This window comes from Fusarium phalaenopsidis, assembly GCF_050370095.1.
Source record: "Fusarium phalaenopsidis strain FUZ10S chromosome Unknown contig_32302, whole genome shotgun sequence".
Classification (NCBI taxonomy): Eukaryota; Fungi; Ascomycota; class Sordariomycetes; order Hypocreales; family Nectriaceae; genus Fusarium; species Fusarium phalaenopsidis.
This window is the reverse complement of record NW_028145405.1, coordinates 1360048-1380204: the sequence shown is the minus strand read 5'-3', so window position 1 is coordinate 1380204 and position 20157 is coordinate 1360048. Positions and strand designations below refer to the sequence as shown.

Genomic DNA, 20157 nt, shown 5'->3' with positions numbered 1-20157 from the left:
ACGGATGGTTATATTCGGCACGGCAGAAGGATATGCACCTGACCTCGTGAGTTGTGTCCGTCTCTTGCAGTGAAAGCATGATCTCAATTCTGATGGTGATGCTTGGGCGGCCTTGACACTGCCGATCTTTGCCCGGGACGCCCCAAGCTTCCAACGTGTCGGGAGCGCCCCATGGATCTCAACCTTGATTCCAATACATCACATCTACGTTTGCCTTTCCCATCTGCGGATATGTATATGCGATGGGAAGACGATCCCGATCTACTCCAACGGAGGTGTGACGTTTTGGCGTAGGGATTGTAGAGTGTTGGTTTGGATGACCATCTACTGACCTCCAGATTACATGTACAGATGGTCATAGGTGATGGAACAGCCTGGGTGTGCCCATATTGGGTTCCTTTGGGCCTCATGAGCCAGATTGCGCAAGCACACTGCGCTGCATCCCACCCTCGAGATTATCTCCGTTTCAGGAACACGTCTCGGCAGACTCCACCCCGAGGGCGCCGAGCGAGGGACGGGATTCCTCTTTCTACCAGATCTCATGATGTGCTTCTCCATCCTTTCCAATGCAACTATCATGGAAGGTCCCAGGGCAGGGTGGACGGCGGGACCGGTATCAATGCCAATGTTTCTGGCGGGGAAGTCCGCGAGCTTGGCCTGGACTGGCTCGGCTGGGTGTGCGGGGGAAGAAGTCGGGCCTCTCTCAACAAAACTGAGGCTGACGAGCAGCGTCGTGTCACCCAAGCCGGCCTGCTATCTTTCCGGAGTTCATGTGTGTGCTAAGATTGCGTTCGCGATAATGTGACCCGAAATGCTTTTCCAGGACTGATGTAGCGAAATGACTTGACTGCAATGGCTCAAGCGCTAACCGACGCGCCACTACCCCAAACTCGAAATCCCGGCCCATGCTAATGTTAGATCCAGAGCTACGGGGAGAGGAAAGAGAAGAATTGGGAGAGGCTGTGTCTCGTTATTGGAGAAAGCTCCCTGCGGCTTGATGGGGAAGCTGGGGATAAAGGTCCCATTGCCGGAGTAGCCTCCGCTTGAACCTTCCCCACACAACCCGCCCACAGGACAATCAATCAATAGCGCCCTCACCCATGGGACTGATCGGCTCGTTGCGACATGGACTGGTCCTCGGTGAGTATTCGGATTCTGACATCTGGTCATGGGGTTTTCCAACGAAGCAGCAGACGATGCCCGTTGAGCTCTTGCGAAAAGGCAACACCCCCCAGGGATACACAAGGTTAGGGCCAAGACGCGGGGCGTCAAGGGTGGCTGACGTCGATCGTAGCTCGGCTAGGACCTGAGTTAACTGTTGAAGGAAATCCGAGCCTCGTTCGGCATCGTCAATATCGTCCTAGTGCTTGACCCTTCCCGCGCGCACGCCTCTCACAGCAGCCGCTCGTGCTTCCCTCTCCCTGCCATGCCAGGCAGAGGCGCAAACTCTCACACACCCTCGCTCGCAGAGTCGCTCCTCTCTGTGTCCACGACTCTTTGCTTTGCCCCTCCATCACAGAGCAGAGATACTCCCTCGTGACACCTGTCGTGGTGTGGTCAAGGTGACGAAACGCCACTGGGAAATCTCGATCCGGTCTAAGAAACCATGAGGACTCGAGGGTGTGTCCCGGCGAGGGGAAGCTCATGGCCATGACGGGTATGGCTCATGAGTCTTGAGCTTCTGTACAAAAGGGCCCGACCTCCCGCTCATGTCGAGGTAGAGTCGAGAAGAAGCCGTCAACTCAATTGAACGACAATCCAAGCTCCCACCATCCTCACAACCTCACCCCGACACACAATGTCCAAGTTCGCTCCCGTCCTGAGGTCGCTGGCCCGCCAGCCTCTGCTCAGACAAGCTCTGCCTCTCCGGACGGCTCGGTACGCTCCTGTCGCCGTCCGCGCCTTTCACAACACCACTCCCCAGCGCAACGCTGCTCTTGGTCAGCCTCACCTCCTGCCCGAGTTCAGCCTCCGCGATAAGGTCATTGTCGTCTCGGGTGGAGCGCGAGGTTTAGGTCTGGTTCAGACTGAGGCCCTACTCGAGGCGGGTGCAACAGGTGAGATCGTGTGGCATGGCGTATTGTACCACACATCACTAACTGCTTGTCAGTCCATGCCATTGATAGGTTGCCCTCGCCAGCCAACGACCCCTCCACTGGCTTCTCCAGAGTCGCCAAACGGGCACAAGAGGAGCTTGGCACCTCCCTCACATATCACCAGTCCGACGTGAGAAATGTTCCCGAGCTCAATCGCATCTTTGAGGGCATCGCCGACACCACTGGCCGCTTGGATGGTCTCATTGCTGCCGCCGGTATCAACCAAGAGACACCAGCACTCGAGTACACGGCTGAGGATGCCGATAATATGATGAGCATCAACTTCACCGGCGCATTCATGACGGCGCAAGCAGCTGCCCGCCAGATGGTCCGCCTCAAGCAGCCGGGCAGCATCTGCTTGATCGCCAGCATGAGCGGCACCATTGCCAACAAGGGCATGATAGCACCGTAAGTAACACGCATGAACTACCAAGTCTTCACCAGCTCACGCATTCACCAGGGTGTACAACCCATCCAAGGCTGCTGTAGTGCAGCTCGGCCGCAACCTCGCTGCTGAATGGGGCCAATACGGCATCCGGGTCAACACCCTCTCCCCCGGCTACATCCTGACCCAGATGCTCCAGAACCTCTTTGACGACTACCCCGAGCGCAAAACCAAATGGGCTGGAGAGAACATGCTTGGCCGCATCAGCATGCCGAATGAGTACCGCGGCGCCGCCGTCTTCCTTCTCAGCGACGCAAGCACCTTCATGACTGGCGCCGATCTCCGCATCGACGGCGGTCACGCTGCTTGGTAAGAGCTAGACAGCATCCAGGGGAGAACCGGGGAACAAAAGCACGCTCGCGCATAGCCAGGTTGGATGTCAACATTTTTCTTTGGGTATCTGAAACATTTTTTTTGGGAGCGAGGAGAAAAGGTTTTTGTACAGTCGTGATACTCGTTGTGTCACTCCTTTAGCCATAATTGCAGGTAGAAGAACAACGACTTTATAACTCGCATTTGAGTCTTGCTTTTTAATTGGGACTCGTGACGTGTGATATTATGCCCTGCGGACCGAGCCTCCCCAGAAGCCCCGGTTGTATCCTGAGCCTCAACTCAATGTCCTTGTCGGGGACACCGCGATCGCGTAGCTTCGTAGCATCCACCACAGTCCTCATGTCGAGGAACCGTCTGCCCTCGACGCCGCGGCCGATCGCTGCGAAATCCTCTTCCGCTTCATCTTGCAATCTCTGTCGGGCTTCGAGGGCGGCGAGGGTCGGGTTGCTTCGGCTCGGGGCGAACGACGGTCCTAGGGGAGCCTGAGGACCAAGCTGCGACGAGGCGGTAGACGAGGGAGAGTATGTCGGATTCGGCTGAGCAATGCCCATCTGCTGAAGACGGCGAGAGAAGTCGCCGGTCGGGAAATCGGGATCCATGGAATCCGCACGGAGAGCTGGCAAATGCGAGTCAGCGCAAGCGGTGAAACATGTTGCGCATCAGTAGAGTACCTTCATCCTTGGTACCATCACCCAATGTCTTGGACTTGGGCTTGGCTGCGGGCTTGGGGCGAGGAGGTCCTCGAGGGACAGCACCTCCGGGAGTTCGAGCAGGGTATTTCCGCGGTGCACTGCGGGCAACCTTGGACGAAGACGCGCCCATTGTGTTCTATGCGTAAAGATTAAAGATTAGGAGCAAGAGAAGAAGAGGAAACGTTCGTAGTACAGGCGCATGAGCGGGTTGAGGTCGAATTGAAGCTGTAGTTGCTAGCAAAAGTGGCGACGACCTGGACATTTTTTGATGATGTTATCCATGTCGGCGCGCAATTCTTCCGATGTCAAAACTTCAACCTACCATCATAGAGACCAGATCACGACGAAAAGCACATTTCAATCAAGTATTTCACTAAAATGAAAGAAGCCGATTCCAATATACCATTCTGGCTCAATATGACCCTCACAAATACAAAGAAATGCCTCGTTACGGACAAATGCCACAGTTCATCGAGGAAGGACTGCGAATCAAGTCACCAGCCAGTGGAGCAAGTGCTGCCATCAATTGGCTTCGATTCTATCTACCTACTTTTACAACTATCTAGAACTAGAAACCAAACCGACTAACAAACAGAATATAATCGAACCTTAGCGCAAGAGACAATACGCCGCTGGTGACGCTTGTGGCCTGAAAGCCCACTCCAAGACGAGCCTTGCCTCATCCAACTCCATACTCCTCGTACCCCTTCCATCGTCCAAAACATCGTATACTCCTAGTATCCTTCCATCTTCCTAAGCATACCTATACTCTGATACATCCCTATTCTAGCATGACCTAGTCATACAATTTTAACCTCATACACTAACCGATAAGAGTATCAAAGACTCTCCTTTCCAACGCGCTTGCATCCCTCCAACGCTGATTATGCTCTCTGTCCAATATTCTGTGGTATCTCGTCCACGATCGGATCCCTGAAACGGGTTGTCGAATTAGAACCACATCGGATCGCAGCCAGATTTGAGTCCTGAGATTGCTGCTGTCTCCTTTTTGAGTGTGGTTCTCCGATTCTTCAGCGCCTCCTTCAGCTTCTTGAACTCACTCTGATCCTTTGGCTCCTTGGATTCGCTCTGATCCTTCAGCTCCTTGGACTTGCTCTCCAGGTCCACAGGGTCGGTGAATTGCCACTTAGGAACAATCATATTTCCCTGCGAGTCCTCCATCCCAATAAAGGCGCCGTTGCTCAAGCAAACAATCTTGCCATTGAGATGCTCTGTGCCAACGGAGTGAATACGCTGCCCTAGGATGGTGTGGCACCAGAAGTACTTCCCGTCAGGTGTAACACTACGCCTAGCGAGCTTGACGAAGTCGCCAGAGGGGGCGTGCACGTCGCACAGATAATCTCCAATCTTGTAGAGACCCATCACATTGCTATTATGGAGGTGACGGGCCATGTCGGCCTCCCAGCTGGTGCATTCATTCTGCTTGAGTATGTCCTTAGCTGGGGGCGGTGGGGGACAGGATTTCTGTGGCTGCGTCTTTGTTGGGCTCGGATTCTTCTTTTCGGACTTCTTGCGGCCGCGAGATGTGGTTGGAGACTGGGTGGTGGTTGATTTTCTGACGCCATTGACCCGGCTGCCATGTATCCTGCTGTGTACCTCAAGGCCATTGTGACCAACTGATCTCCCCTGAGAAGCAGCCCCGGTGATGCCAGCAACGGGTCGGGAGGGCTGATTGACTGGTGACTTTTGAGGAGCAGTCACCGCAGTGTTGGTAGATGGTTGATGGCTCCCATGAGAGGCCTGGCTGACTGGCTCCCCCTGGGGAGCAGCCCCGGTGGTGCCAACGGAGGGTTGAGATTTCTGACTGATTGGTGATTTTTGAGGAACAGTCACAGCAACGTTGGTAGAGGCTTGATGGCTCCCAAGAGAGGCCTGGCTGGCTGACTGCCCCTGAGGGACAGTCCCGGTGGCGCTAACAGAGCGTCGAGGGCTCTGGTTGTCGAGTATATGCTGAAGAGCAGTGATTGCCCTGTTGATAAAGGACTGGTGACTCTCATGAGAACTCTGGCTACCGAGTGTTCCGCAATGAGCAGCCCCTGTGTTTTCAACAGTGGGCTTAGAGGGCTGACAGTCTGTTGACTTCTGAGGACCAGTCGCGGCAGTGTTGGTAGAGGGCTGGTGACTCCCATGAGGAGTCTGATTACCGAGTGTTCCCCGAGGAGCTGTCCCAGTGACGTTGGTAGAGGACTGAAGGGCCTGAGGAGGAACCTGGGGAGAGCCCTTGTGAGCGGCCTGGTTAACTGACCTCCCTCGAGGCGTAGCCCTTACGATGTTAACAGGGGGCTGGGAGGGTTGATCGACTAGTGACTCCTGAGGAGCGGCCGAGGGGATGTTGGTGGAGAGCTGATGACTCTGGCTAGGGGTCTGATCAACTAGTGTTTCCCAAGAAGCGGCCCCGGTATTATTGACTGAGGGACGAAAGGCCTGAGCAGTGACCTGAGGAGCAGCCCCAGTGGTATTAACAAAGGGCTGACTGGCAAGTGAATTCTGAGGAGCGGTCATAGTCATGTTGGCAGAGGGTTGATAACTCCCATGAGGAGTCTGACCAACGAATGTTCCCCAAGGAGCAGCCCCGTTGGCATTAACAAAGGGTTGAGGGGTCTGGTTTCCTAGCATCCACGGCGAAGGGCCCCCGACAATGCTGCCATAGGCCTGGGGAAGCTGAGCAGAGACCTGATGAGAGGCCTGGCCAGCTGGCATCCCTTGAAAAGCAGCCCCGGCAACGTTCGGCGAGGGCTGGGAGCACCAGGCGTTGGGGAGCGATTGATGGTAGCCGCTGAACCCTGCACCGTCAGGCAGGCTATGCATATTCTGCACATAGTTTGGCTCCTGATTCCCCGCTTGGAAGCAATAGTTCGAAGTAGAATGCATCCCGGGAGTCGACGCCTGAGGTGCAGGTTGGAGTGCCATCAGGTCGATATCTGGGCACCCGTCTCTCGCCTGAAGGGGTTGAAAAGCCGACCCGGACCTCTGCTTTGAACCTATTAGAATCTTGACCTTGGGATTAGGGAATGTGTTTCTTACCAATGGAACCGGCGGAGGATAATTCATGAAAATATGCTGGGGATTTTGGATCTGACGAGCAGCCGGACCTGTGAAAAATGAAGCCGGAGGCGGCCCATGGCTGAACTCATCAGTCTGGTACTGGTCTGCTACCGGTGAACTCATTATTGAAGAAAAATTCATTTTGTTATTGCTGGGATGAATGTGCGGGATAGAAAAGACGGAGTGGAAGAGAGGATAGCGAGTGTGTAGCAAAGAGAATAAACAAACGAACCCGGGATGGGTAGACAAAACAAAAGTCAACACTGATTCTTGTTTTGCTTCCCATCAAAGTTTCGTCCTTTTGTGTTCGTTCGTTGCTATGTGTCGTCGGTGGAGGAAACTCTGAGCATGTCAGTTGCTAGGGGAGGAACGGAATCTTGACAACTGGCGGGCAGTGCAGAGCTAGCCAGACTGCTGGCGGGCACTCGGCCTTTTATGACAGAAAATTCTCACATCCGTGAGCTTGAGCTCTCCCTCATGTATGTTCGGAACCCGGATTATCTTCATCAGCATGGTCGGGTTGTTGTTGAACCTTAGTTTCTAAACCGCCGGTGACTCTTCCAGTTGAGTTTGGGAGGCGGGAATGGCATCTCCCAAAGACCACAGCACCAGATGCCATCACTCGAATAAGACCGCACTCTGCCTCTGTTGAAGGCTCCTCTCTGTCGAGGCATTGTAGCCCTGGACTCAAACCACCAGGGAGAGCAGGCCAGGCCCCTGCCCAGGAAGCTGTGAACCCTTCAATTTCAAAGCACACGATGGATCGTGGGTGCCTGAAAGGAGTCATCTTCTCCCAAATCACGTGTTTGTAGACCTTCTGGGGATGATTTATCTCTATTATGTAAAGAGAGTCCAAGGTTCGTACTTACGAGACGCCTGCCCCTTAGAATGCAGACATGTCACGAGCCTGGCGACTCACCTTTCCCCCAACAATCAACCGTGAGATTCACGTGCCTCATCAAATGGGCAAGAACGCCTATCAAGCCCTAATCCAAGAAATTCCAACCCCAGATCCAACCTTGCTCCTGACCGAGTGAAGTACCTCCTAAGAAGGTGTCTTGTTGATTCTCAAAGAGCACTGGCTCTTCGTTCGGGTTGGCTATACTCAGTGGATTTGTGATGGCTATCCAACCCGTCAGTAAATCAAGGTTTTCTTTTTCCCGAGTGAAATACCACGTACCTTGCTCATATTCCAAAACTGCCTCCGTCAGGAATGTATTCTCGCAAAACTCGACGAGTTGGTCATCGAATGTCCCATTGATTGCTTGGCTGGGCAGATCGATGTGTGATAACTCGGAAAGATCCCCATCAGCGGCTGCTAGTACTTCCACTAGCGCCTGCGCTGGAGCTTGCTCGGAGGATATTTCTATGGCAATTCCCGTGGAGGCGTCCCCTCGTTCAGAGTCTACGAACCGTCTGCCTGTTGTTTGGCCCCCTGGGCCAACTTCGAACATGGCGTCGACTTCCTTAGCCATGACCAGAGACATCAGTCTTGTTGTGATATCGAGTCCTTGGGCAGCAACAATAGATTTCTCTTTTAGCAAAGCTTGTATCTGCATAAGCCTACGAATCCCCATCCTCGATTCGTAGGCTTTCAAGCTCAGTGGATCGAGTGATATTGATATACACAAGGTCACACCAGCAGTGAGAAGGTGTAGAGAGACAAATGCAATCGCATATGTTTCAGAGGCTTCTCGTAGGTACGTGGTTGATCCGACCTGGGATATTTGTAGCGCTGCGTCTCGGCAAGTACGCATTGCGAGCTGAAAGGGGTCTTGGCAACCAGGAGTTTCTTCTCGGGCTTCAGAGGGAGGTCGGCGCATTTTGAAGGATAGTAAAGGCCTGTGGACAAGAATTCTTGCATTTTCGTATGCCAGCTTGAGCGAAAGTGCTTGGAGTCTGAAGAGATGTTCTTCAAACTCCACCTCGGATTGAGTTGAACGGCCAGCCACTTGATCGCTAGGCAATGATTGACCAGCCAACTCGTCATACTTGAGTTTCGGAGAGAGAGTATCGTTCCATCTAAGTAGTCTTGAATTTAGAGATGCCACCTTGTTGACGAGACTCTTCAAACGGGCGGCTTGGCTCGGGCCTTGCCGCTCCCCGTTACAACGAGTCCCGTAGAGATCGTCCAGAGCGGACTTGACAATCGCTGATAGTTTCGACATGGCGCATTTGAAGAACAAAAGGTTCGGTTTCGTCGCGTACTGCTCCTCTGACATGGAGCCCGAGTGTTCGTCGTACGGGTTAAGCGGAGCGACGTCGCAATCGCGGTCGGATATACTCGAAGGAAAGCCATATAGCATCGAACAGAAAGTTTCAATCTCATAGATGGCCCACCAGGCGCGCTTTCGATCTTCAATCATCTTTCGAAGAGACTCGTCATCGGATTTGTCGTTTGGGACCCTGCGATGGAGGTTAAGTGCTTGAGCTATGCGCAAACCGGAGCCGCACAGCGGCCATGCCATCTCGGGCTCTCCATGATAGAGGTAGTAACTTCCCAGCAGAATACACATCTGGACAACCTCCAAAGAGCCCAATGATATGATGTCGAGAAATCTGAGCTTGAGCCCTACCAATATTTTGTCTTTGAGTGCTTCGGTGTCGATGCCGTGTGAGAATAGGAGGTCCTTCTGTTCAGCATTGGTGTATTGCAAGCTGGTTGCAAAGACAGCCAAGAGCACAGCAATGTAACCAACACGGCCGTTGGTTTGGCTAGCCTCGTTAGAAGGACGTGGGCCAGGACCGTACAAATTTTGGAACTTGTTCCTAAAATCTCGTTGATGAAAGACCAGCATGAACCAATGAATCCGATCGAAGTAGTTTTCGACCAGTGTCGTTGCCACTTCCAAGTCAGGTAGCAGCATCAACAGTTCTTGCCCTGTGGCGATGGATATGGACGATCTTGGGACCTGGCGGCGTCGGGTATTCTGGAGGTGCTGAGAGAGCATTCGCTGTAACGGACTCGGTGCTCCCTGTGGTTGTCGCTGCCCTGATACTCTGGGTCTCGGGTGAGCCCATGTGCTTGCCAGGAAAGCAGATGTCTCTGCCTCCTCGGGTGAAGGCGCTTCATGATGATGGAATGCCTAAAAATCAGTCTTAGCGACGCCGTCAACATGAATCTTGATCATCTTCAAGTCGTACTTCTTCAACGAGTGTGATCGTGGAACTTGCATTCCAGGGAGCGTCTCCAGTAGAATCGTCGGGGGCTCTCGCTGGGCTTGAACTGATGACTTCAGGGCTGGCAGGTCCTTCCCCTTCAGGTTGAGATACCGGCGCGGAGGACCCATCTCTCGTCCGACGGAGCCGACGCCGTTTGGCTGCTGGCTCTCCACGCGGGGCGGGGGTTTCCTTCTGTGGATGGTGTACTCTCCATCTTTCGACCGGGGGAGTGATGCATTCTACGTTGGACCGCACGCATAGGGTACACGGACGTTCAATATCGCACTAGATCTTGTCTCAGCTACAGTTTTTGGTGTAACAAGGAGAGGATACTCACCTTGAGCTTCTGTTTGCGACATCTCTCACATGCGCTAGGGACCTTTCCTCTCATACCTAGGATTGACCAAGTATCTCTCTGATAACAAACTGATAGAATGAAATGATAAGGCAATACAGGTCATTCAGGAAGCCAGATGAAGAATGCCACCGGGTCGGGAAGAAGTCAAGTCAAGGTTGTTCCACCGGAACCGATTTCCTTTTTTGGAGCCTGCGGCCACACCCGATTCCGTTTTCGGCTGCTCCGCTTCGTGAATGTCTGTTTGCTTCACCACCTTGTTTGTATCTAAACTTTCACAGCATCAAGCTCTATTGTCCTACTCCCGTTCCTACAGAATAGCTATGGCTTCTTTCAAGGAAGCGGTGCTGGCTGCCGAAGCTGCCAATACCATCTCGGCGTTTGTTGCCCAAGAACAAGTTCGGACCTTCTCGGATCTCAAGCATGCCCTCTATCAGCCATCCACGACTACGCACAATCAGAATGCTACAGTTACTTCGCATTCTACAAGCGTCATAGTCCTGTGTGCATCTGCAGTTCTGTCCACCGCGGAGACTGTCATGTCTGCGGTGACGGAACTAACCAAAACGACTGGTCTGTAGACTTACTCGCCACCAAACTCCCTACAACTACAATAGGGTTGAATAATTCTAACCTTGTGAATAGGCGCATCTTCACTAAATCAAAAATCCATAGTTTTTGTTCTTTGCGGTGGGATTGGCCATTCAACCCAGTTGATGCACGATGCTGTCCTTCGTCACCCACAATACAACACTCTTGCTGAACAAGTACAAGGACAGCCCGAAGGTCGCATCTTGGAAGCTATCTGGGAGAGTTTCTTTGATCTGCAAGCCAACAGCATCAACCCGGGGCCAAGAGATACACAGCGGCAAGGCCTGACCGTTCTTGTGGAAGACGCTTCAACGAATTGCGCCCTCAATGCCCAGAAGACGAGAGAGCTTTTAGATGCTCATGGATTCAAGTCACCAAGATCGATTATAGTGGCTCAAGATCCTACCATGTGTAGGCGTACAGTAGCTGCATTCGAGCAAGTGTACGCCGACGCGATCGAAGGGCCTCCAATTTTTAGCAGCTGGCCGACATTCAGACCGAAGGTGATGACCAAAGAGGCTTCAGTAGGGGGCACGAACAGCCTATTGTCATACTTGGATTTTGCCGACTTGGGTATGGGGGACAGCTGGAAAAAGGGCCTCTGGAGTATGGATCGGTTCATGTCTCTGCTTGTCGGCGAAATCCCACGAATGCGTGACGACGAGAATGGATACGGACCAAATGGCAAGGGTTCCATCGTCCATGTGAACATACCTCAAGATGTTGAGGATGCTTGGAAGACACTCTGTAAGCTACTTGGGTACAGTGGGCGATGAGAAGGGATCCATACAATACAGTTGCTCTTCGGACCCGTAGATCAATTTCGTCTAAACGAACTACAATTTAACTTAAACGTCATATATGTAGACCACTGTTGGAGATCCCTTATGTGCGGCTGGTTAGGCGTTGAAGTCAATCACACACCGGCCCGCAACCTTTCCGTGCCTCAATAAGTCAACAGCCTCCGGTAAACGCTCAATGCCAAATAGCTCGTATACGGGTTTCAACAAACCCCGTGCGGCAAACTCCAGCGCATCTTCAGTGTCCTTCATGGATCCAGTGAGTGTTCCAATGATCTTGAGGTTGCGGAGCATCAGAAACATGGGATCATCGCCGGCAAAGGCAGTCCCAGAAGGGGGCATCCCAACACACATAATCCTCCCGCCGATGCAGGCCATCTTGGTAGCCATGGTATACGACGCTGGTGAAGATGCCGTGACAAACACCCCATCGACTCCTTTGTCAGAGGTGATGCGCTTGATCTCTTCAGGGACGTCCTTTGTGTCAGAAAAGTCAACAAACTCTTCGCAGCCAAGGTCCTTGCACATTTTGCGTTTCTTTTCCCCAGCGTCGACACCGATCACCCGAAGGCCCATTGCCTTGGCAAGTTGTACGCCCATGTGGCCTACACCTCCACCAGCTCCAAGAAAAGCGGCCCAATCTCCAGGTCGAAGTCGAGACTCAACAAGCTGGACAACTTAGCTTGGGTCAAATGTTAACTAATCAAGGGTTACTGGCAACATACAGACCGATGCATAGTTGATCCGCTGCACATGATAGGCCCGGCTGAGAAGTCGTCTACCCCATCTGGGATTCTAGAAGCGTATCTAGCTGGGCTTAAGATATACTGCTGGTAAGTTCCTGCATAGAACATCAGGCGTAGAGATTAGTTCAGAACTAACACTGGGACCGAATAACGGAAACCTGTTTCTCATAACTGAGAACTTACCTGGAACCTTGAGACCAGTAGGCACAGCCTCAGCACAGTGGCATTCAAGGCCTGACCAACAGAGCTGGCAAGACATGCACGTATTCCAAGTTGGCTTCACCCCGGCACGGTCACCGAGCTTCCAGTTTTTAACAATTACGCCCACCTTGATAACGACACCCGCGCCCTCGTGGCCTGGGGACCGAACTCCGTAGTCTCTCATTCTTGGCAGTGGCAAATCCTCCAGCATGTAGTGTATATCGCTGTAACATATACCAGTAGCGTTGAGTCGGATCAGGATCTCGTCCGGGCCTGTGTTCAGTTTGTATTGCGCTAGTGTTCATCTGAAGTGCCATCGGACGACTTACCAGGCTCGGGGATAGGCACGTCTTGGATTTCTACTTTGAAGTCAGGTCCATGCTTTATCACGACCCCTGCTTTGCAAGTAAGTGGAAGGGGGCCAGCTTGGTCCATGTCGTTAGGGATCGTGGGGTGGAACAGCAATAGTGCGGGGAGGGTATGAGTCTGTGTTCATTTCGCATCTTGATACTTCCATGTCCTTTTATACCTTCATGACACTCGATCCATAGCCAATGGGTCTCAACGACCGATAGTTTACATATGCAAGGCGGGGTATCTCACTGAAGGGTGATGTCTCCATCCGGTGGAAGGGCCTCCGCCGGTAACTTTCGCCCAACTAGTCGATTCAGGGGACTTTGCTCCTCTAGCTTTCGAATCAGTGAATAACAATGTTAAACATTTCCTCTACAACAAGTAGTCTACATCATGATTGGTATCTATAGGGGGTTGAATAGCTGTTTCAACGGTACGCTACACCTTAAGCGGGTGGGTGTAACAGAAGTGGTAGCTCTCGAAGTATGTAAAACACGGCGAGTCTACATAACTCAAAGAGGGGTCGCACGATCAGTTCTGCAATAAATTTAGCTTAAGCTCTCTGCATGGTAACTATAGGAGACTTTAATACCTCAATTCCTGTTGGAAGCCGCAGGGACTATTTTGTGGCAATCATGACACTTGATCACATCAAACTACCGCGGGCCGATCCGTAACCTGCATCGGCCTTTTATCGAAGAATTATTGTGAGGCCAAACAACTGCAAAGCGCCTTGTTTTGTTTGACATCAAATTTGTGTTCTTTGCCTTCCCTTCGTTTGTATCTGACTTTTCCCGTACTTGCCTATGTCCTGTGATCATCGAAAGGCAAACATGAGTGGGAGTTGATCAAGGCAGAGAGTTGTGAAAGGACAAATATATTGATTCCCACAATCAGGAAACAAAGACAGAAAATCAAGGTGGGACCCAACAAGTCTCATTACGAGATATTTCTGTCCCTCCTAATGCACACAACTACCATAGCTTTTTCCTCCATCTTTGCCTTATCCACCTAATATCCACCAGCAGAACCACTGTCAATCGGCTTGAACTTGACAGTCGTAGGCTCATCCGTGATTCCCCTCTTAACAGCTTCCTCCATGATGGCAACGGTAGCCGTGGCGCCAATCCGCGTCACACCAAGCGACATGACGTGCAGCAAATCATCCAGGGTTCTCACTCCTCCAGCAGCCTTGACCTGAACTTCAGGCTTTGACTTTTCCCGCATGAGCTTCAGGTGAGGCACCGTAGCGCCTTTGTACGAATACAGGCCGTTTGGCTGCTTCACAAAGCCGTAGCCCGTCGAGGTCTTTACGAATCCAACACCAATGCCAGAGCAGATTTCGCAAAGTTGGATGATGTGCTTCTCTTCGAGGTAGTCGTTTTCGAAAATGACCTTTAGAATGGCGCCGTGCTTGACGACGGCGTCATTGATCTGCCGAATCTCGTCGGCTACATGTTCCCAATCACCTCCAAGAGCCTTGCCAATGTTGATGACCATGTCAATCTCCTTCCCGCCAGCAGCCGCTGCAGCATCAGCCTCAAAGACCTTGACCTCGGTGGTGCTGTTTCCGTGGGGAAAGCCGATGACAGGACAGACGAGAACTTCAGAGCCCTCAAGCTCCTTCTTTGCAAGGGGAATGAGGTATGGCTTCACGCAGGCGGTGGCCACGTTGTACTTCTTGGCGATGGCAAGGCCGCTGAGGATGTCGGCGTCGGTCATGGTGGGGTGCAGCAGAGAGTGGTCAATCATCTTGGCCAGCCGGCGCAAGGTGACTGTGATCTCGTTTGTGGCGGCCATGTTTGCTGGGGAATATGATCAAGAATTGATGTTGTTTCGAGTATATGCGACTGGTGAATTTGATAGATGCCTAATAGAAAGGCCATGATGCTTTATATAGACAATCATATTTCACAAATACCCCAACTTTTCTTGGTCAAAGCTGCATGAGACGTACATGACGGTGCATCAACACCGCGCGGTGTAAGTGTGTGATGCCTCCGGTGGGACCATTCCGGTGGAAGAGAGAATACATCAGTTCTCCGGCGGAACCAACCCACGTGCTTTCTTCAACTTGTGGTACGAATTTGGGGTCTAGGAAAGAAACAGATGTAGGTTTGGGAATTATTGTTTTTTCCGAGACGCATTGGACCAAATTACAAGGTCCAAGAGGTGCTGGAGGGATGCGATAATTTCCAAGTTGCATCTATAGGTCCTAACATGGAGTCGCCACTTCAACAAAAGCTGCCCTTATAGCTCAGTGGTAGAGCGTTGCACTTGTAATGCAAAGGTCCATAGTTCAATCCTGTGTGGGGGCATCGGTTTAATTTTTTGCCCTCTCGGGCATTCCTCTCTGCGTAGGTCTTGGTGTGTCATAGAAGCTCGCCCTCCAACAACAGCCCTTATAGCTCAGTGGTAGAGCGTTGCACTTGTAATGCAAAGGTCCATAGTTCAATCCTGTGTGGGGGCAGCTATTTATTCTTTTGCCCTCCAGGGAAATTTCTCTCGTGCCTCAGTCCAGGGTGGGAGGCCGTATCTTCTATTTTTGCTGTTTCCGCATGTGGTGGTGATGTATCATGGTATTGATGCTCACAATTTGTTATCATGACTGTTATCACATATCTAAGATCGGGGAGTTCAGACCGAGTTGTTGACTCATCACACATATGTAAAACAGAAACGGAATATTATACAAGTTGAAACCTCGTGGGCATCTCAATTAGTGAAGAGGTCAATGTGATGTGATTGAAGTGCATGTAACACAGGAGGTAATAAGATGCAGGCTAGATATACAAAGAAGCTTCGAAAAATTGAATCTGCGGTCAATTTTCACATGCTAGGGTTTCAAAGAGACAATGGACGTCCACGATCTAGAAAGCTCAGCGCACTCTTCTCAGCCAAGGCTGTCTACGAGTAGTCACCCTCAATTGACTTCTCATTCACAAAACTACAAGATCAACCGGCTCTTCGCCATAGTCCCTGCAATTCGCATTGTGACAATGCCACCCCATCGTCGTATCTATCCAATAACGCCGCCACTGGGCTTGACTCCAAGCAGCCACCTCTTCAGGAACCGACTTGCCAAAATTCGCCCGGCTGTAGACCCAGTGATTGGCCATCTTAAAGGCCCTCTCTTTCCTCTCCTCTAGATCCTCAGGTTCATCCAACTTCTTTGCCAAGCCCCCAGCTCTAGCTTCTTGCAGCACCCGATCCATCTCGTCCCGTTCAAGGTAGGGCCTCTTCTTATACCTAGAGATGGCATCAGGTAAGTACGCTCCTCCTTTAATAAGCTCAATAGTGACCCAGTATGCAGCCTGGCTGTAACGGCTCTTCCTTCGGAAACAAGCCTGAAGTGGTGTCTCGTCATCGGCATTCCTTGCGTTGATATCGGCCCCTCGCTCCTGGAGCAGTCGAATTACCAGTCCAGGATCAAGACTTGCAGGATGGTCGCGCCACATAGCAACATGGTGAAGAGGTGTGTTGTCCATCGCGTCAGGGACATTCGGATCGACACCGACCTCCTCTAGGAGCCACCCGACAACCTCAGTGTTCCAGTCCGCACACGCTTGATGCAATGCGTGAAGCCCAACCCCGGTATGCGTGATAAGAGGTGAGCCAGCCTGAATGAGCCGTTTTGCAATTGCAGCCCGGGCCGCTGTCTTGGCTTGTTGCGACTCGCTGCGAGACTCCAGAAGCGCAAAGTACAAGGCATTCGTGTTGTACTCGAGATAAAGACCACAGCTGGCGTATGCTTTCCCGGTAGATCGACATTTGATCTGAATCATGGCGCGAATAAATGACTTGCAGGTAAAGTCAATTGGCGATGAAGCGTTGATCCCGACACAAGTCTGCCCAGAGTGCCCAACATCAGCGCCCCAGTCAAGAAGCAGATCGACAACTTGTTCATGACCTCGGAGGGCTGCCCAGTGAAGTGCTGTCAGTGTGATAGGTTCATGTTCCCATCTCTGCTCTTCCGGATCTGGCGCCTGGTATCGTCTTGGTCGTGGTTGTGCCTTTTCGCATACAGGTTCCGTCGTATCGATAGAATTTACATCGGCTCCAGCTTCCAAAGACTTGGCGATGGTAGATGGGATATTCCTCTTTGCAGAGATGAGAAGAGCAGATGCTCCGTTGTACCTGGCGTCCAGCCCGTAAAGATAGGGCGTGATGGTATCGTACAGTCGACGAGAAGTCCGTGCTAAGCGTGACATGTCTCCCCAAACTTCAGAGATATGCGGCGTGATGGTCCATGGCCTGGTGCGGTACTCGTCTTCGTACTCGCTATCCCAAGGACGACAGTCCTGCACGAAAGGCAAAAAAAGATAATCGACAATGTCACGGAGAATCTCTATGGGCATCTCGTCCAGCGTGGCGTCCGATCTCGTGATCGCAGGCTCCCTGCTCGGCTGTGTAAGTGTCACCCCGTGATCTTGCAATTGGGGTTCGTCTAGGGTCGTCATGTTGATTTCGGCCAAGATAGTCGTCCGGGGAAAAACAAATATTCTCACATGTGTAAAATAAGACTATTCTTCTCGGACATCTCATGTCAACTGATGCCTGAAGTGAGTTGTTCACGGTGGCAGGCAAGAAGGCTGGACCAACAGGCGGGGCGTTAGCCGCAAGGATGGCAGCCCGACTGATTGGCGGAATCAAGAGACTGAGCCGAGGAGGAAGCATATGAGAGACCTGTAAATCGTGAGAGAATCGGGAAACTACTTCGCATGATGGACAGAGACAAGTGGGCGGAAGCATTAACGTGGGTATCATTAAGGTGTCGAGAAAGGCGCGAGCAACTCTCTCGGATGAAGGTAGAGAGATTGACCGACTCCAGGCCGATCATGTCCTTTGACGTTTGTTAGGTCGACCGCCTTTTCCCTTCTTTTTGCTTTTGATTGTTGGCGCAGGGGCCTTTTCCTCTTCCTCTTCTTCCTCCACCTCCTCCTCTTCTTCGGAGCCGCCCACCGATATCACATCGTCTGAGGCGCTCTCTCCTTCGCTCTCCTCGTCCACAGTGGCTCCGAAAGACGGCTTCCTTGACCGCGCGTCTTCGGTGTCACTTCCAAATCCTTCAAACTCCGAATCAGAATCATCTGATCCTTGCTCCTCAGCCTTCTCGAGGGCAGCATCAAGCTCCTGTTGCAGCTGTGCCTCGGCAGAGGCATCCTCATCCTCAGCCGAGTCTTCCTGCTTTCGCTTCCGAGGCATCTCGCCCAGTCTGCCCTCTCGGCCTCCAACCTTGTCCTCGGTTTCACCTTCGGCCTTTGGCGCAGGAGTGAACCAGGGAATCTTGCCTCGCATGAAGTCGTTCAGAACCATCTTGGCAACTCCATCCAGATCAGGTTCGCCTCCACGGAGGAGTCGACCTGCCTTGCGGGCCAGAAGCTCCAGGAACTCGGTCGAGTTTGTCCAGCCCTTCAGCTCATATGTCTTCTCCATATGGTGCTGCTTGACTCTGTTCAAGAGGGGCTGGATGTACTGCTCAGGATGTTCCACCTTCTCGACACGCACCACACCTCGAAGTACTAGGTCGGTAGGAGAGTCGGTGCTGGAGGGAGGAACGATACCGGGACAGTCGATCAGGTAGATGCGCTTCATCAAGCTGACATATTGCCAGACCTTGGTCTCTCCGGGAATAGGCGCAACATTGCAAACCTTCTTCTTGAGAAGAGTGTTGATGATGGAGGACTTTCCAGTATTGGGGCCACCAATCAAACCAACAGAGATCTGTTTTCGGTCCGAGTGCAGGGAGGAGAATTGTCGGAGGAGTTGGATGAGCGAGCCCTTACCAAACGAGTTGGTGATGCTCGCGTGGAAAGCCAAAGTAGGGTACTCCTTGGATAGACTGCGAACCCAGCCAGCCTGGTTCGAATTAGCATTCGTACCTGACATGTATAGCAATACAGAATCAAGATGAAGAAATGTTTGTGTCATCACTAAGAAACCTGAAATCGATGCCCCAGAAATTGGATATGACATAGGCAGGCTTCAACTCAATCGGACACGGGACCTTTCTCACGATGGTAACCAAAACGGCACACATCAGCCTAACAACAAAACGTTGTCGACAGTCGAGAATGGTGTATATTCTCCCAATGTTTTAACAGACACGTTCCATGGGAAATAAAGGAATGAATCCTGACAAAGAACATTGGGGTGCGAGGAGGAAGGGAGATAAAAGAGAAAAGAAAAGAGAGTAGCGAAACTTACCGCAACGCTGGTAGGGACCAGGTCGCACTTGTTCAGGACGAAGATCAAGTGCTTGTGAGGAGCCTCTTCCTTGAGATACTTCTCAATGCTGCGACAGCGTGTTCCCACAGGATCTCGAGCGTCGAGAACATGGATGACCACATCGGAAGAGTCGATGACCTTGTACAGTTCGTTCCAGATTCGCTTGCTCTGACCCTTGTCAAACACAGGCTCGATCGCCATCGTGAGTGGCTTGTCATCGAAGCCAACGTTCTCCGCGTCTCCAGAGGCACCGCTAAGTAGCCTCTGCTGTTCGAGTCGCTCCTGGTAGGTGTCCATACTCTTCTCAGTGTCGTCCGCCAGGTCATCCAAGTTGCTGACACTAAGCTTGACTCGCTTCCTCTGCGCCCTAGGTCCAAAGACTTCTGCAAACGGTGATGTCTCGACAGTCATCTTGGCCTTGTGCTGCTTGATGCCGTTGGTGGTGTCCTTGCCATCGCGGATCAGGCTCATGGGCAGCTTGTTGGACTTGAGCAGGACCTGGTACGGGTCGTTGGCCTTCTCCTCCATGGCCTCTCGGAACGCCTTGAGGGTATCCTGGGAGACGACTCGGGTGTTGGTAAACCACTTGCGGTTCGGCTCGATTCGGGCGTTGGGGATGTCGCGCGACTGGAACGACGCAGCCTTGACAATCTTTCCCTCCGCATTCCTCTGCGCCTTGCCCTCCTTGTACATGTTCAGGTGCTTGACCTTCTTCGCATCGCTGCGGTACCTGGGTCAGCAAGAATGGACAGTAAGCGTTGGCGACAGCGTTCTTACCGATAGAAGTTCTCGCCCTTGACCCTGACATTTCCAAGGCCATCGCCAGTCTTTCCCTGGCGCTCGCGCCGAGTGGCCTCCTTCTTTCCAGTACCCATGATGAAGAAAAATGGTCGAGGTACTGGCGACGAGGAAGGCAAAGGAAAAAGTTGGGCGGTCCAGAAATTTATCTCCAGAACTTTTTTTCTTGAGCAGTAGAAAAGGCCCCACTACCTCCCTCAGCGGTGGTTGGCAGCGGGGCCGCTAAAAATGCCTGTGGACAGGGGGGTCGTCCGCCGGATCAAGATAATCCGGTAAATTTGATCCGACTT

General features: G+C 52.1%; 7 protein-coding genes and 2 non-coding genes across 9 annotated transcripts; 3 read left to right on the top strand and 6 right to left on the bottom strand.

Annotated features, from left to right (window-relative positions):
• Positions 1–1798: 1798 nt before the first annotated feature.
• Positions 1799–2854, top strand: LRP88_07814 (uncharacterized protein; the record flags this gene model as incomplete). The annotated part of the gene is made up of 3 exons (XM_083244329.1): positions 1799–2057; positions 2111–2504; positions 2557–2854. 3 exons carry the CDS (start codon positions 1799–1801, stop codon positions 2852–2854), a joined length of 951 nt encoding a protein of 316 aa, XP_083098823.1.
• A 217-nt stretch (positions 2855–3071) lies between these two features.
• On the bottom strand, positions 3072–3696 carry LRP88_07813 (uncharacterized protein; the record flags this gene model as incomplete). Its single annotated transcript, XM_083244328.1, has 2 exons — positions 3072–3490; positions 3546–3696. 2 exons carry the CDS (start codon positions 3694–3696, stop codon positions 3072–3074), a joined length of 570 nt encoding a protein of 189 aa, XP_083098822.1.
• An 821-nt stretch (positions 3697–4517) lies between these two features.
• Positions 4518–6458, bottom strand: LRP88_07812 (uncharacterized protein; the record flags this gene model as incomplete). The annotated part of the gene is made up of 1 exon (XM_083244327.1): positions 4518–6458. The coding sequence occupies one exon, from the start codon at positions 6456–6458 to the stop codon at positions 4518–4520; it is 1941 nt and encodes a 646-aa protein (XP_083098821.1).
• A 5181-nt stretch (positions 6459–11639) lies between these two features.
• LRP88_07811 (uncharacterized protein) lies at positions 11640–12922 on the bottom strand (the record flags this gene model as incomplete). Its single annotated transcript, XM_083244326.1, has 3 exons — positions 11640–12217; positions 12470–12760; positions 12817–12922. 3 exons carry the CDS (start codon positions 12920–12922, stop codon positions 11640–11642), a joined length of 975 nt encoding a protein of 324 aa, XP_083098820.1.
• Positions 12923–13852: 930 nt separating this feature from the next.
• Positions 13853–14641, bottom strand: LRP88_07810 (2-deoxyribose-5-phosphate aldolase; the record flags this gene model as incomplete). Its single annotated transcript, XM_083244325.1, has 1 exon — positions 13853–14641. The coding sequence occupies one exon, from the start codon at positions 14639–14641 to the stop codon at positions 13853–13855; it is 789 nt and encodes a 262-aa protein (XP_083098819.1).
• A 446-nt stretch (positions 14642–15087) lies between these two features.
• LRP88_07809 lies at positions 15088–15159 on the top strand. The gene has a single exon. It is a non-coding gene; the product is annotated as a tRNA-Thr (tRNA).
• An 80-nt stretch (positions 15160–15239) lies between these two features.
• On the top strand, positions 15240–15311 carry LRP88_07808. Its single transcript has one exon. It is a non-coding gene; the product is annotated as a tRNA-Thr (tRNA).
• Positions 15312–15780: 469 nt separating this feature from the next.
• On the bottom strand, positions 15781–17301 carry LRP88_07807 (ankyrin repeat domain-containing protein; the record flags this gene model as incomplete). The annotated part of the gene is made up of 1 exon (XM_083244324.1): positions 15781–17301. One exon carries the CDS (start codon positions 17299–17301, stop codon positions 15781–15783), a length of 1521 nt encoding a protein of 506 aa, XP_083098818.1.
• Positions 17302–17677: 376 nt separating this feature from the next.
• Positions 17678–19944, bottom strand: LRP88_07806 (protein NOG2; the record flags this gene model as incomplete). Its single annotated transcript, XM_083244323.1, has 3 exons — positions 17678–18700; positions 19049–19790; positions 19847–19944. The coding sequence occupies 3 exons, from the start codon at positions 19942–19944 to the stop codon at positions 17678–17680; spliced, it is 1863 nt and encodes a 620-aa protein (XP_083098817.1).
• Between the last annotated feature and the right edge of the window lie 213 nt (positions 19945–20157).